The sequence below is a fragment of the Mastigoproctus giganteus genome, chromosome 9 (assembly GCF_048544385.1).
Source record: "Mastigoproctus giganteus isolate SK-2022 chromosome 9, ASM4854438v1, whole genome shotgun sequence".
Lineage (NCBI taxonomy): Eukaryota > Metazoa > Arthropoda > Arachnida > Uropygi > Thelyphonidae > Mastigoproctus > Mastigoproctus giganteus.
This window is the reverse complement of record NC_143583.1, coordinates 121,668,271-121,683,689: the sequence shown is the minus strand read 5'-3', so window position 1 is coordinate 121,683,689 and position 15,419 is coordinate 121,668,271. Positions and strand designations below refer to the sequence as shown.

Here is a 15,419-nt window from a genome sequence, read left to right as displayed (position 1 = left end):
TATCATTGATAAATATACAAAACAACAGTGGACCCAACACCGAACCCTCTGGGACTCCACAGGGTTCGAGTTGAAACAAACACAAGATGGAAGTTTGTTTTAACAGTCAACCACCCACTGACTGAAGGCAAATCTCATCCCATTTATCCTGCAACCATTCTTCCTCGATTTGATGCATCCTTGTGTGTGTGGTCTGAGCAAGAGGAAGAATGCCATCAGCAACGAGCTTGCTCAATCCCTTCAAAGCCTTAAAATGTTCAATCAGATATCCATGCAGTTGCCTCAAGACACTGCAATTTGCAGAAATGAAGCCTGTCTTGGTAAGACCAACCTTTCATTCTCTTCACCAATCTCATTGCCTTTCTTATTTTTAGGAAGAATGTACATCTGCTAGAACTACATCCATCCTAAAACGAGGCTTCCAAAGCTGTATGCAGTAAAGATGTGGCCACTGCAGATTAAAGAGATAATTCCAAATTGGATGAGTATGAAAAGCTTTGTGTCTTTTCTGCATATAGACTTAGGAGAGCTTAACTTCTAAGAAATAATGAGGGTTCATTAGTCTCAACATACAAAGTGTGGAAGTTCTAAAGGATCCAAGAGTTGCATAGAGAGCATTATCCTGAATGGTATTAATTTGTTGCAAAACACTTTTCCTGACTGATGCATATATCAAAGATCTACAATCAAGCTGCAACTTCATTAATCCCTTATAAAAATATAAGTCTGTCTGCATACACATTCTGTATCTTAAACTGCTTGAAGAACATTTAGTGTTTGTAGGAGTTAGCTAGGTGAACCAAAAAGTTAATTTATTATCCCTTATTATAGCCAGAAACCTGATGGTATTAGAAACTGGGATCAGATTATTCTTTATTTGAAAAGTTCAAGGTAAGGATGTAGTGCATGTCATTTGCAGAAGTGGATTTTTGCTCAGATATTTGGTATCCATTTTGAAGAGTCTAATGTTTTAGTTTATGTATTATCAATTACAAGTAAATAGATGGGCTGTGTTAGGCTAACAAAGGGTAGAAACAGGTGCATGTATATATGCATGTACACCAATGCTAGGAGTATAGTTAATAAAATTGATGATCTTGAAGTGCTAGTCAAGACATCAAAGGCACATATTGTTGGGATTTCAGAGACATGGGATCACACAGATATAAGCAGTGCAGAATTGGAATTTGGGGAGTACAATGTGCACAGGAAGGATAGACAGGACAGGAAGGGAGGAGGGGTTATGCTGTTAGTTAAGAAACAAAAAATCTAAGGAAGTGCATCCAATTGATATTGGTGGACAATGCAGTGTCGAGTCTGTTTGGAGTGAAATAAGTACTGGGAAAGGAAAAATGAGAGGCCTAATGAATCCGATGAGTATAATGAGCAACTGTGCAGAGAAATAGAGTGGGCCAGTAAATCAGAATGTCCTATAACGGGGGATTTTAACTTTTGAGATATTGACTGGAACGTGTGGATTGGTCACTTGCACACTAGCAAGACTTTTGTGGATTTATTGGATGACTGTTTTCTACAGCAACATGTTCAAGAGGCAACCAGAGGGAGTAATACGCTTGATCTGATAATCAGCAGTGATTATTCATGCATTAAGAATTTGCAGATAAGGGAACCACTGGGTGACAGTGATCACAATGTACTGATGTGGGAATTACTTAAAGATGTAACTACATTCTAACTGTAACTAAAGGGAAGGGCTTTTGCTTTTGTAAAGGTGATTACAGAAGTCTCAGACAGTTTTTAAATTCTGTACAGTGGGATCAACTGATGATGATGTTACCAATGGTGAATTCTAAATGGGAAGCCTTCAGGGACTTAATTTTGGAAGCTACTAGGCTTTTCATTCCAACTAAGAAATACTGTTCAGGCTTTAGGCCTAAATGGATGCCAGATGAATTAATGAGGAACGTGGCAGAGAAGAAGAATGCATGAGATGCATATAAAGTATCAGGTGACACAGAAGCCTATGGCAGATATAATCTAGTCTGTAATCAAGTCACAAAAGAGGTTAGTCAGGCGATGGCATATTACAAGAAATATTTGGCAAAGGATACAAAGAAAAACAGCAAAGAGTTCTTTACTTATGTAAACTAGAAGGAAAGGGATAAATCAGATTGGACCACTTAATATAGATGGTGTGATTATTGATAATCATGCTCATATAGCTGATAAATTGAATGAGAATTTTGCATCTACATTCACACACGAGGAGTTATTCAATGGAGTGAATGCCAGAAGTTTATCAAACTCTAACATTGTGTAATATGATGTAAATGTGATTTTGTAATAACTGAGAGCAAAGTGGAGGAGAAATTGAAGTTAAACATAAGGAAGGCACCTGGGGTGGATGGGATCTATCCAGTTATATTAAAGGAAGCAGCAAAGGAAATAAGCAACCCTTATCCATTATTATGAGAGCTTCCTTTGACTCAGGGGACGTCCTTATGGACTGGAGGCATGCAAATGTGTCACCAATTCACAAAAGGGTTCAAAAGGTGACACAAGTAGCTATAGACTTGTTAGTTTGAATTGTGTTCCAGGGAAAATAATGAAGTCGCCGGTTAAAGAAGCATTACAGGATCATCTAGACAAGATGGCAGTAATAGTTAAGACACAGCATGGTTTGTTAAAGGGAGTTCTTGTCTGACTAATTTGATTGGATGCCATGATGTGGTCACAAAATAACTGAATGTCAAAAATAATTTTGATATCATATACTTGGATTTTAGGAAATCTTTTGATACTGTTGCACATGGAAGACTGCTGAGCAAATTGGAGAGGTATGGCATTAAGAGTAAGTTGCTACAATGGATAAAGAGATGGTTGAGTGCGAACTGGCTGCAAAGAATAATTTTGATATCATATACTTGGATCTTAGGATATCTTTTGATACTGTGGCACATTGATGACACATTGTTGCACTGTAAAAATTGGAGCAGTATGGCATTACAGGCAAGTTGCTACAATGGATAAAAGAATGGTTGAGTGGGAGAAGACAGAGTGGTAATCAATGGACACTGCTCTTTGTGGACAAATGTTATTAGTGGAGTTCCCCAGGGTTCGGTGCTGGGCCCATTGTTGTTTTGTGTATTCATCAATATTATTGATGAAGGTATATCGGGATTAATGTCCAAGTTTGCATATGATACAAAGGTTGGCAGGGTTTTTAACAACAGTAAAGACAGTATACTACTCCAACTAGATCTAGATAAGTTGGGCAAATGGGCTGAGAAGTGGCAGCTGAAGTTTAACATTGACAAATGCAAAGTACTGCATATGGATAGCAATAACTGAAGAGAAATGTACCAATTGTGTAGTACTACACTCAGGGAAGTGGAAGGTGAAAAAGAACTTGGTGCAGTCAAATATGAAGTTCACTGAGCAGTGCAGACTGGCTTCCATGGAGTCTTATCAATGATATATAGGAATTTTGCTAGCGTGGACAAGGAGGTGATTATCCCGTGATTATAAGGCAATGGTCAGGCAGGTCACACCTAGAGTACTGTGTACAGGTCTGGAGACCTCCAGATCTGTTCTCCAGAGTTTCTAGAATAAGTACAACGAAGGGCAACAAGATTGGTGAGGGGAACAAAGGGGGTGCTCTTACCAAGGAAGGCTTAAGTTCTGCAAATTGCGGTGCCTGGAGAGTAGGCACCTGCGAGGTGATCTGATTGAGGTGTATAAGGCCTTTAATGGGTTGAGCAAGTTAAATGCTGATGGGATTCTTCCTCTTGCTCAGATTAAGAAACTGAGTGGGCATAGATTCAAACTGAGGAAAAACAGTTGTAGAATAGATGTGCGGAAATTTTCCTTTAGCCAGCAGGTAGTTGATTGGTGGAACAGACTTCCATCTTTTGTTGTGGAAGTTGATAGCCTAAATAAATTTAAGGCTGAGCTGAACAGGCATTTGGAATGAATGGAGGGGTGAAATGGTAGGTTTTTTTTTTTTTTTTTTTTTTTGGCTGATGCTGCATAAGCTTGCCTTCTTGCATCATATGCCTCTACTAATGCTAATGCAATTGTCTTTCTATAGTGTTCATATCTTCTGAGTGACAGGAAATAGTGGGGTTATCTGCATATATGTATGCTTCAACTGTGCTTAGGATGTCTTGGGTTTTCTTTTTACTCTGATTGTGAACAATGCTGCACAAGAGAATGGTCCCTTGTGGTACACCTTCTTGAAGGTGTATGGAAGGTAATGAAGTGTGGTAACAAACTGAATAGTTCTGAGGTTGAGGAAGCTTTATTTATCAGTTGGAACAAGTTACCACTTAGACCAAAATTATGTTAGTTCTTGAAAATGCTGCATCTTCATGTGGTGTCAAAGGCTTTCTCAATATCAAAAAAATCTGGATCTCTAAAGATCTAGTTATAAAAGACCAATAGAGAGGTTATTGCTTTCTCATTGAGATGTTGCAGCATGATGTAGCAGCTACCATCTATGTCCAAGCATTACTAAGAGTTGTTACTATGTAATTTCTAGTAACGACTGACAAACTGGTTTAAGTTAAGCTTTATAAAAATAAATAAATAAATATATACATAAATAAAATACTAAAACAGATATATAAAATAATTGTTAAAAGCATTAAAAACACATCTTAAAAAAAAAAAAATATATATATATATATATATAAATAAAAAGCAATAAAATAGAAACTTTCGGGCGAGGTGTCCCTTCATCAGCTGCTCAAGCGTACCGTGTATATACACCAAGTGGACTCCTGTCTGCTCAAAAGGGTAGGCCCACCTTTCACCTGGATAAGGGCAGTCACACGGCAATGCATTGACTCCACTAGTTCACGAAAGTGTTCCACAGGTATGCTTGCTTGCTGCACTGCTCTCGTGGGTGGAGGATACAAAGCTTGAACAGACCTTTCCACAGCATCCTAAATATGCTCCACCGGGTTCATTTCCAGTGAATGGGGGAGGCCATACCACGGTAGTAAAATCTGCAGAATGCTCTTCGCACCATGTTCTAATCATCACGGCTCTGAGGGGAGTTGCGCTGTCCTGCTGGAAGAGGTCATTGCTCTGTGGGTGCACAATGGCTGTGAAGGGATGATGTAGATGGTCTGCAAGGATGGACACCTGGATCGTTCAGAGATGCATCTAGACGTACCAGAGGTCCCAACGTCAGCCAGTTGAACACGCCCCAGGCCATTACCAACTGTCCACCTGCCTGAACAGTTCCTTGTTGACATGACGTTTGCATAGCTTTGTGCGGTTGGTTTCCGAGAGATAAGCACCCTCCCGTCTGCTCAAAATAACTGGATACGGGACTCACTGGACCAGGAGACCAGTCTCCAATCATCCAAGGTCCAGTGCCAATGTTCTTTCGCTCAGCTGAGGTGTAGAGTTCTGTGTCGTGGTGTTAGCAATGGGACTCTGGTGGGTCGGCAGCTCCCATAACCTACTGCGGCTAATGATTGCCTGATGGTCTTGGTAGAGACGTTTCTCACACTTCCCTTGTTGCAGTTGGCAGTGATTTGTGCCACTGTCGCTCTCCAGTTGGCTGAAACAATGCAAGATAGATGCCTACGGCCATGTTCATCCACCAACTTTCTCTGTCCACAGCGTTGTCCACGATGAGATGTTATTCCGGAAATCGCATATTCCCAGATACACTCTTGATACTATCGAATGGGTATAGAGCAATTTCTTTAACACCTCTGTGATAGAGTGACCCATGCGTTGGGCACCCACTATCATCCCTCTTTCCAAGTTAATTCATGACATTTATCCACACTGACATCGAATTACCATCTATGTGAATGCAGTGTACCTATATACCTGTCAAGCGGTAGGTTCATCCACTAGTCAGAGAGATGACAGCATCGTGTTGTTCAGGAAACAGGTATCCCATGAATTCTTTCCTTCCAGTGTGCATGCATAGGGTAAAACAACAGAAGATGACTGGGCATGATCGCGAATCGCTACTCCAGTGCCGGTAACGCAGTATTTGCATGTGTAAGGAACGCCAGATGAAGGAACACCTTGCCCTGAAAGTTACTTTTTTATATATACAAGCAACTCCCAGTTTACAAATGTTTGATTTATGAACATTCGCTATAATGAACGTCACAATCATTCAAAATTTCTTAAAGTCGCCAATATATAGAGTTCCTTATAAAACGAAATGCCATACGTATAGTGACATAACTGTTAGATTTAAATAAATAAACTTTTAAAAAAATGTATTTATTACAATAATTATCAGGAAATTGTTGAACTGGGCAATAAAATGGACCTCGCCCTTGATGGGAGAGAGCTTCTGAACTCGCATTTTGAGGAATTAACAACCGATGAAATAACTGAAATAGAGACACATCTAAATTCTGAAGTAGCAGAAGAACCTGACATTCCACAGCCTCCCAGAACATTTACAAGGCAGAAAATGGCTGGAGCTTTTAAATCAATTTTTGAGGGGTTGGCAATCATTGAAGAAGAAGACGCAAATATGGAAAGAATTGCAAAAGTGAAAAGAGGCATTTATGACAGTCTAGCATGCCACAGTGAGATTTTTGAAAAAAAAAAAAAAATAATAATAATCTAATTGTGCAATCTTCTATAAAAACATATTTTAAAAAAGTGGAAAACCCAGCTGTTTCTTCATTATCAGATGCCCTTTCATCTACCTCATCTGCACCTAGTGTCACTTATTTGGAAAATATTGAACTCTGATGAAGATATTGACAAATAAAAGTTGAATGCATATGTATGTACAGTACATATATTATGTTAGTACTCATTTTCTTTATTTATATTTTGTAACTCTTATGTTTTTAATTAAAATTAAAAAGCACAATATCTTGTTTTTTTATTCTTTTCTATTTTATTTTACGTTACGTATCATATACAATAAACCATAATGCATACATACATTATAATAAAACGTACTGTCTAGACCATTCGACAATCAGTACATGGTTTTAATTCTTTAAAATGGCTGCTAATTTATATGATACGTATCGTAAAAGTAAAAGCTCAGGAATACCAAACAAAATGTATAAAGAACAACGTCTTGGAATGGAACTCATTCGTAAACCGAGAGTTGCCTGTGTATATATATATACAGGGTGTTTCAGTTAAACGTTTCAGAACTTCTAAGAGGGGTAGGGTACATCCTGACAACTCGAAATCATATAGCAATGTGGGGTCGGAAATGCTTTCCTGAAGCGGTGTTGTACACAGAAGCACAATAAAGAAAAGAGACCGTAAGTGAGAAATCGTTTTAATAATACATGAAAAGAAGCAAAAGGTACATGGATTAAAGTAAGTGTTCGAAGTTTCTTCCACGGGCTACAATGCACGCCTCACATTTCCGACGCATGGACATCCGAACATTCTGGAATACTCCAGGCGAATTTTGAATTTCTTCGGCAGCTACTGCGATTCTTGCAACCAGCTCCTCAGCATTGTCAACAGGGGTGTCATAAACTAGCGATTTCATATGACCCCAGAAATAAAAATCAAGACATGATAGGTCGGGTGACCGAGCAGGCCAACGCACGGGACCATCACGTCCGATCCACTGTTGACCAAATGTGACATCCAGGTAGTTACGAACATCTCCGCTATAATGGGTAGGGGCTCCAACGTGTTGGAACCACATTGTCTGTTGCGTCGATGCAGAAATCTGTCATCTCTCAAAAGTTGTGGCAATACTTGCTGCAGAAAGATCAAGTAGATAGGTCCGGTTAGACGACACGGTAACAGGTAAGGTCCGATGAGGTGATCTCCCATAATACCGGCCCATACATTGACCGAAAATCGAATCTGTGCTGCACGACGTCGCACGCCGACTTCTGTGTACAATACCGCTTCAGGAAAGCATTTCCGACCCCACATTGCTATATGATTTCGAGTTGTCAGGATGTACCCTACCCCTCTTAGAAGTTCTGAAACGTTTAACTGAAACACCCTGTATATATATATTTCTTTTTTTAACGTTGTATTGTAAAGCTTTTAACACTTTTATTTTATATCTGTTTTAGTATTTAATAAAGTTTAACTTAAACTAGTTTGTCGGTCATTACTAGAAATTATATAGTGATGCAGCCTGACAGCTCAAGGCCTGTTTTTTAACTAAGAGTTGTATAAAGACTGAGTAAGACATTTGCTGCAGGCTTGACCTACAACCTTAATGATCCAAATTCAAAAATTACTGGATTGAGTCAATCTAACTTGGGGAGAGTAAAGACATTTTTGGGATTTCTTCTCACTACGGCTGAATCAGTCAGCTGTTGGTGAAGGTTTGACAAAAATATCTGGCTTTTCTTCAATCAAATTTGAAGAAAATGGTTCTTAAAGTCAAGTGGTTTTTCATGCACATGTGCCAATATTTTCTTTAGTGTTTTCATTTATTTGCTGTTATACCTCTTGTCTTAGATACATATGTTATTATAAGTCTTACTATAGTTTTATATATTTTAACTTTAGTATCCCAATTAATGTTTGGATTGTTCCAAATTATATTATTTAACCCCCCCCCCTTCAATATTTCACTTGCTTTTAATGCTTGTTTTACCTCTTCTTGAGTTATTCCTGAACTATTTATCTGTGTTCCTGGAGAGTTAAATTTCATAACCTGTTCTTTATTTTCTTTTCTAATCTAATTTACACCTGAGTGGTTCTTTTGCTATTGGTAAACCCTTTGTTTTTCCTATGGCTATTTCCATATTATATTCTTTTATTTTTTTATTCAAATTATGTAGTATTCTTTGTAAATTGTATTAAATTTTTTTATTTTATTATAATTATTTTATTTACTCTATTTACTTCATTAATTGCTCCATTCATTACCCAGCTGAAGAGAGTTGGACTCAACAAGTCTCCTTGTCTTATTCCTTTAGTTATTCTTTAGAAATTGCTGTTGTGGACTTCATTGAGTGTGAAAATAAACAGAAACAGTTAAGTTGCAGTTCAAACCTCCTCCAACAATTGGTGGTATGGAAACTGTTCAGTAACAGATTGCAAGCAACCACCAGTTTCATTAGTAGCATTACATTGTGTCATAATTTTGATGGAGCAATGAATGAATATCAATTTGCTTTAAACTGCAAAATTTGCAACAGAAAAGTATAAAATTTTAAAAACTGTTTATAGTGATGAAACGTTAAGTTGTACCAGTGTTTGAACAGTATAACCAGTTCAGAGATGGATGCGAGGATGTTCATAATAACTCAAGAATTGGACATCCATCAATCTCTTGAGGGAAGAGTTGCAAAAGTTTGGGAAATGGTGGCAAGAGATTATCATTTGACCCCAAGCATGATGGCTGATGAGTTGGATATGAATAATAAGATGATTCATCAAAGCTGCAGGAAGATTTAGGGTTATTTGGTTTTTTTTAGGAGCATTAGCAACTAAGGCCATATTGCTCCGGGATATGCGGTGGTCATTCCCTGACCTTTCCGCATCCTCCATATTTGGTGGTGACGGGCTCGAACTCCAGTCTAATCAAGAAGTGTGTGCTATGCACTGCTGCTCCTTCCCACCTGGCTACGAAGGCGCCTAAAGATTTAGGGAAAGGAAGGTCTATGCAAAATTTGTGCTGCACAGTCTCACAGATGAGCAGAAGTAACAAAGTGTGTCATCATGCAAAGACTTCATCTAGACTGAAGATAATCCTAATTTTCTCAACTGTATTGTCACTGGAGATGAGTGTTGGGTGTTTCAGTATGAATCAGACGAAGCATCAGAGCATGCAGTGGACTTCAAAATCATCAATAAGGCCCAAAAATGTTTCGTTTACAGAAGTCCACGATTAAGAAGATGCTGATTATGTTTCTTGACAAACAGGGTGCAATTCACAAAGAATTTGTATGCAAAGGGAAGAAAGTCAGTGCTGTGTTCTACATATAAAGGCAGCATTCTTTTGAATTCTTTCCTCTCATGATCTATTCCTGACAAGCTGTTTGCAAGTAGTCATATCATGTTTTCTGTTAGATGAAAGTTTAAGACTTCTTTTACAGTGTTCTGTGGTACAAATTCGGACTTCTGAAATTGCATGTGGCCAATTTCAGAAGCTACACTGAAAGGGTAGCACGAAGTAGTATGATCAATAGGGTGTTCAAAGCAACACAAGGAATACTGTTCCATTCATCTGACAAAACTGTGCTCAATTTCTGAAGTAATGTGGCAGAGGATTATGCTGATGAATATCTGAGGATTCGACTGGTCAACGCAGATTCTTGAAGTTTCCTTGCATTCCTCAAACCACTCTTTCACATTTGAAAATTGTTGTTGCAGTCATGTTCATTGAGTGTGAAAATAAACAGAAATAGTATGTTGTAGTGCAAACCTCCTCTAACAGATGGTGTTACAGACTGTCCAGTAAGGTTGACAGATTGCTTGCAATCTGTCAGCCTTAACGGACAGTTCATCTTGCATTTTCATCTTGAAAGTATCTCTGTCCATAGGGGTAACATGCAATAATGATAGTGGTACCTAATCCACAGTGACATTCAGATATGCTCTAGCATCGCAATGTCCTCCAGTGGGATAAGGAGGCCAAAGATGAAAACATGTCCCACACCACTGCACCTCCTTCAGACAGCCAGTACTCTTGGTACACAACAGGCTCACATGCACCAAATATTCACAAATTTGGTTGCCTGAAATTTCTTTCTCCTCCTCATAAAGAGATGTAATTGCAAGACTATCAGTTTGAGCTGCAAGAAAGAACTATTCATGCATTAATTTATGAATACTTTCTTGATAAGTTAGTGCCATATAGCAGATAAAGTAATTTGTACATTTTACCAAAAGAAGCACTTGCCTAATGACTTTACACTCCATTCCATCTACAAAAGCTTCTGCCCTGCTTCCGGCATCCATGTATAATCCCCATATCTTTAAATGCGATCCACCAGACTTAGGTCCCTTACTTGGCACTATTGAAGTAATTCTAGGATTCTGTTAAAAAATAAAATGTATCAAGTAAATTTAAAGTAAATGGGTTTTAAATAGCTTTAGCAAGGAATTTATATGAGGGGCATTTGAAAAGTTTGTACCGTGAGTATGAAAGGGTGGTAGTACCGTTAAAATTTTTCTGTAACTAATGTATAACACTTCAAATAGTAACCAACCACCATCAAGTTTCATGCAGTTTCAGTTAATGCCTTTTTTAATCACAGGCCCTGAAATCAACGAAGCTGTGTGAATAAAGAAAGATGGGCAAAATTAGTCATCATGCAGTCATCCAATATTTGTAAAAAAAAAAGGGGGGGGGGACTAACACCGAAGGCAATTCATGAGGATATGTTGCAACGTTTGGGGAGGGTCCCCCTTCCTATTACATGGTTAAAAAGTTGGCAGCAGAATTAAAATGAAAGAGGGAGAGCCTGGAAGATAATCCACAAGTGAACATTTGCATCATTTTCAAGCAGATCCAGCAAATTTTCTTGAAAGGTTTATGACCATAGATGAGATGTGGGTCCATCATTTTCAGATAGATACAAAGGAACAGTCCCAATCAGTGGAAACACAGCTCTTCCCCTCTCCAAAGAAAGCTGATTCATTCTGCTGGCAAGGTGATGGCAGAGTTTTTTTGGGATACTGATAGAGTATTGCTAGTGAAAGGCCAGACAGTCATAGGGACAGATCTGGCATCATTGTCATCATCAGACTTTCACCTATTTCCTAATTTGAAAAAGTACCTAGCTGGCATCCATTTTCCCATTGGAAGTACATCTCATCTGCAGTGGATGCATTCCTGGAGGTCAAAGAGAAAACTTTCTTTGCAGCTGGAAGCAATACATTGCAACATCGGTGGCAAACGTGTACAGTGATTCCAAAGTGATTCCAAATTGGACTACATCGAAAAGTAATGTGTTACCCGACTCCTTAAATACACTCCTCTCACACTCAAGCCATGAACTTTTCAAATGCCCATCATATATGTCACAATAATTTTGGTAACTGCAAACCCAAAAAATTTCTGTATATTTTTGTCTAAAACATAATACATATATGAATTATCCCTATTGATATATAACTGATATATCTGATCTGGAAAGTTTCTTTATATATATATATATATATATATATTTCAGGTTTCTTTATTTAAATAATTTAAATAAAGCAAAAGCTTTGTTATCTATCACTTAGATAACCAGAAAGCTCTAGTAACTGGCATATTTATATTCTAGGAGTGAGTCACTAATCAAAGTGGATTTCTTTATGGGCCACATTTAAAAAAAAAAATTTACATATTTTAAATGTCATGTAGGGAATTTACCAAAATGCAAAATTAGTTATTTCATTTAGTGGTGTCTACCACTAAGTAACTTATTAAATTACTTAGTGGAAAGCATCACCTATTAAAAATTAATAATTTTTAAATAAATTTTAAAAAATATGTTTTTTAAATTATTAATTTAAAAAAAAATTTGTTGTATCTGGACAATCAAGAATTACACAACTAGTATTGTATATAATTTTTGATCATAACTGCAAAATTATGATCAAAAAACCATTCCGCAATTATATTTGATCCTCAATTCAGATGGGTTCCTCGTTGTGTCAAACTGTTTTACAATAAAGAATAATGTGTTAAAGGTGGTATTAACAAACACCAGATTGCACAAGTATATAATGACATTTGTTTTTAATGGCATTTTACTTTTAACAGCGTAAACCTTGTAACCAATGAGTCAGGCAATAAATGTTGGATTTCTACCAATTAAGTTTTTCATTCGCTATTAAATAATGTTTATCTACTTACATTGTCAGGGAAACGGGGAACATGCTATGTAAAAAGGATAGGTGGAACAGGACCAGGGTATGTCTGCCAGGGGCAAAGGTTGATGACGTTGTAGAGCGAATATCATCTTTCAAGGGCACAAAAGGTGATATAGTTGTACACGTTGGCACTAATGATATTAAGAGTAGGAGACCGGCAGAATTACTCAACAAGTACAGGTCACTGTTGAAAAAAAGCCGAGAATTAGGGTTGCATTTGAAAGTGTGTGCAATTCTTCCCAGACACGATAGGTATATGATGAGAGCCTTGTCGATCAATTCGGCCCTGGAAAGATTGTGCAAGGCTCAAGGGGTAGAATTTTTTTCAGCCTGGACTGTACTTGTTAACAGGAGAGACTGCTTCTACAGGGATGGGATACACTTAAATAGAAAGGGTGCAAGAATATTTGCTGATGCTATCGAGGCAGTGTTAGGTGGGTCGGAAAACTGCTAGCTTGGGGGGATACAAAGACTAATAGTTTAACAGTAACCGCAGGCAGAGGTGAAGGTGATTCTTGCACAACTTCTATTAGAATAAGAAGTGACCTGGAGCGAGGGGTGTTGGGGGTTTCAGGGACGGATGGCAGTCATCCTGGAATAGTTGGGTATATGGGATGTGTTAGGGTAACAAGGAATAGGCATAGGAGCATGTATGCTTGCATGTATACCAATGCTAGAAGTATAGTAAATAAATTTGATGAATTTGAAGTGTTGGTCAAGACATCAAAGGCGGATATTGTTGGGATAGCAGAGACGTGGTGTCACAAAGATATAAGGAATGCAGAACTGGAATTTGGGGAGTACAATGTGTACAGAAAGGATAGACAGGACAGAAAGGGAGGAGGTGTTATGCTGTTAATTAAGAAAAACATAAAATCAAAAGAAGTGCATCCAGTTGATATAGATGGACAGTGCACTGTTGAGTCAGTTTGGTGTGACATAAGCACTGCAAAAGCAAAAATAAGAGTAGGAGTGTGTTATAGGCCTAATGACTCGAATGAGTACAATGAACAATTGTACAGAGAAATAGAGTGGGTCAGTAAATCAGAATGTCTTATAATGGGGGGTTTTAACTTCCCAGATATTGACTGGAACTTGTGGGTTGGTCACTCACACACTAGTCAGACTTTTGTGGATTTATTGGATGATTGTTTTCTGCAGCAGCATGTTCGAGAGGCAACCAGAGAAAGTAATACTCTTGATCTGGTTATCAGCAGTGATCATTCGTGTATTAAGAATTTGCAGATAAAGGAACCACTAGGTGGCAGTGATCACAGTGTGCTGAAGTGGGATTTACTCAAAGAGGTAACTACCGTCAGGGGTAAAGGAAAGGGTTTTTGCTTCCGTAAAGGGGAGTACAGTGGTCTCAGACAGTTTTTAAATTCTGTACAGTGGGATCAACTGACGATGTTACAAACAGTAAATTCTAAGTGGGAAGCATTCAAGGAATTAATCGTGGAAGCTACTAGACGTTTCATACCGATGAAGAAATATTGTTCAAGGTTTAGGCCTAAATGGTTATCAAATGAACTAATGAGACTCGTGTCAGAGAAGAAAAATGCATGGGATGCATATAAATTATCAGGCGACGCAGAAGCCTGTAGCAGATATAAGCTAGTCTGTAATCAGGTCACAAAGGAGGTTCGGCAGGCAAAGGCGGATTACGAGAAATCTTTGGCAAAAGATGCTAAGAAAAACAGCAAGGATTTCTTTACTTATATAAACTCTAAAAGGAAGGGGATGAATATGATTGGTCCACTTGACATCGATGGTTCGACTGTTGATGATCCTGCTCAGATAGCAAACAAACTGAATGAGTATTTTGCATCTACATTCACACGTGAGGAATTATTACAGTTTGAGAATGGAAGAAGGTTATCAAATTGTAGCAGTGTGCTTAATGATTTTGTAATAACTGAGAGCAAAGTGGAGGAGAAATTGTTGAAGTTAAACATAAGAAAGGCACCTGGGGTGGATGGGATCTATCCAGTTATATTAAAGGAGGCGGCAAAGCAACTAAGCAAACCCTTAGCCATAATTATGAGAGCATCCTTGGATTCAGGGGAGGTTCCCACGGACTGGAGATGTGCAAATGTATCCCCAATTCACAAAGGAGGTTCGAAGGGTGACACAAGTAATTACAGACCAGTTAGTTTAACTTCTGTCCCGGGTAAAATAATGGAGTCACTGGTTAAAGATGCATTGCAGGATCATCTAGACAAGACTGCAGCAATAATTCAGACACAGCATGGGTTTGTTAAGGGAAAGTCTTGTCTGACAAATTTGATTGGTTATTATGATGTGGTCACAAAGGAACTGGATGCAAAAAATAATTTTGATATCATATACTTGGATTTCAGGAAAGCTTGTGACACTGTTGCGCATGGAAGACTACTGTACAAATTGGAGCAGAATGGTATTAAGGGTAAGTTGCTACAATGGATAAAAGGATGGTTAAGTGGGAGAAGACAGAGGGTGGTAATCAATGGGTGCTGCTCTTCGTGGACTAATGTTATTAGTGGAGTCCCACAGGGTTCGGTGTTGGGTCCACTGTTGTTTTGTATATTTATCAATGATATTGATGAAGGTATATCAGGCTTAATGTCGAAGTTTGCAGATGACACGAAGGTTGGCAGGGTTGTTAATGACAGTAA

The 15,419-nt window shown here is 38.3% G+C and overlaps 1 protein-coding gene across 2 annotated transcripts in view; it reads right to left on the bottom strand.

Annotated features, from left to right (window-relative positions):
• LOC150080687 (plexin-A2-like) overlaps nt 1–15,419 on the bottom strand; it is a 1,379,917-nt gene that overhangs the window by 417,273 nt on the left and 947,225 nt on the right. For both annotated transcript variants that reach the window (XM_090381876.1, XM_090381877.1), the window contains one exon: nt 10,802–10,938. In XM_090381876.1, coding sequence (XP_090238002.1) covers nt 10,802–10,938 — 137 coding nt within the window. The remainder of the gene's footprint in view (nt 1–10,801; nt 10,939–15,419) is intronic.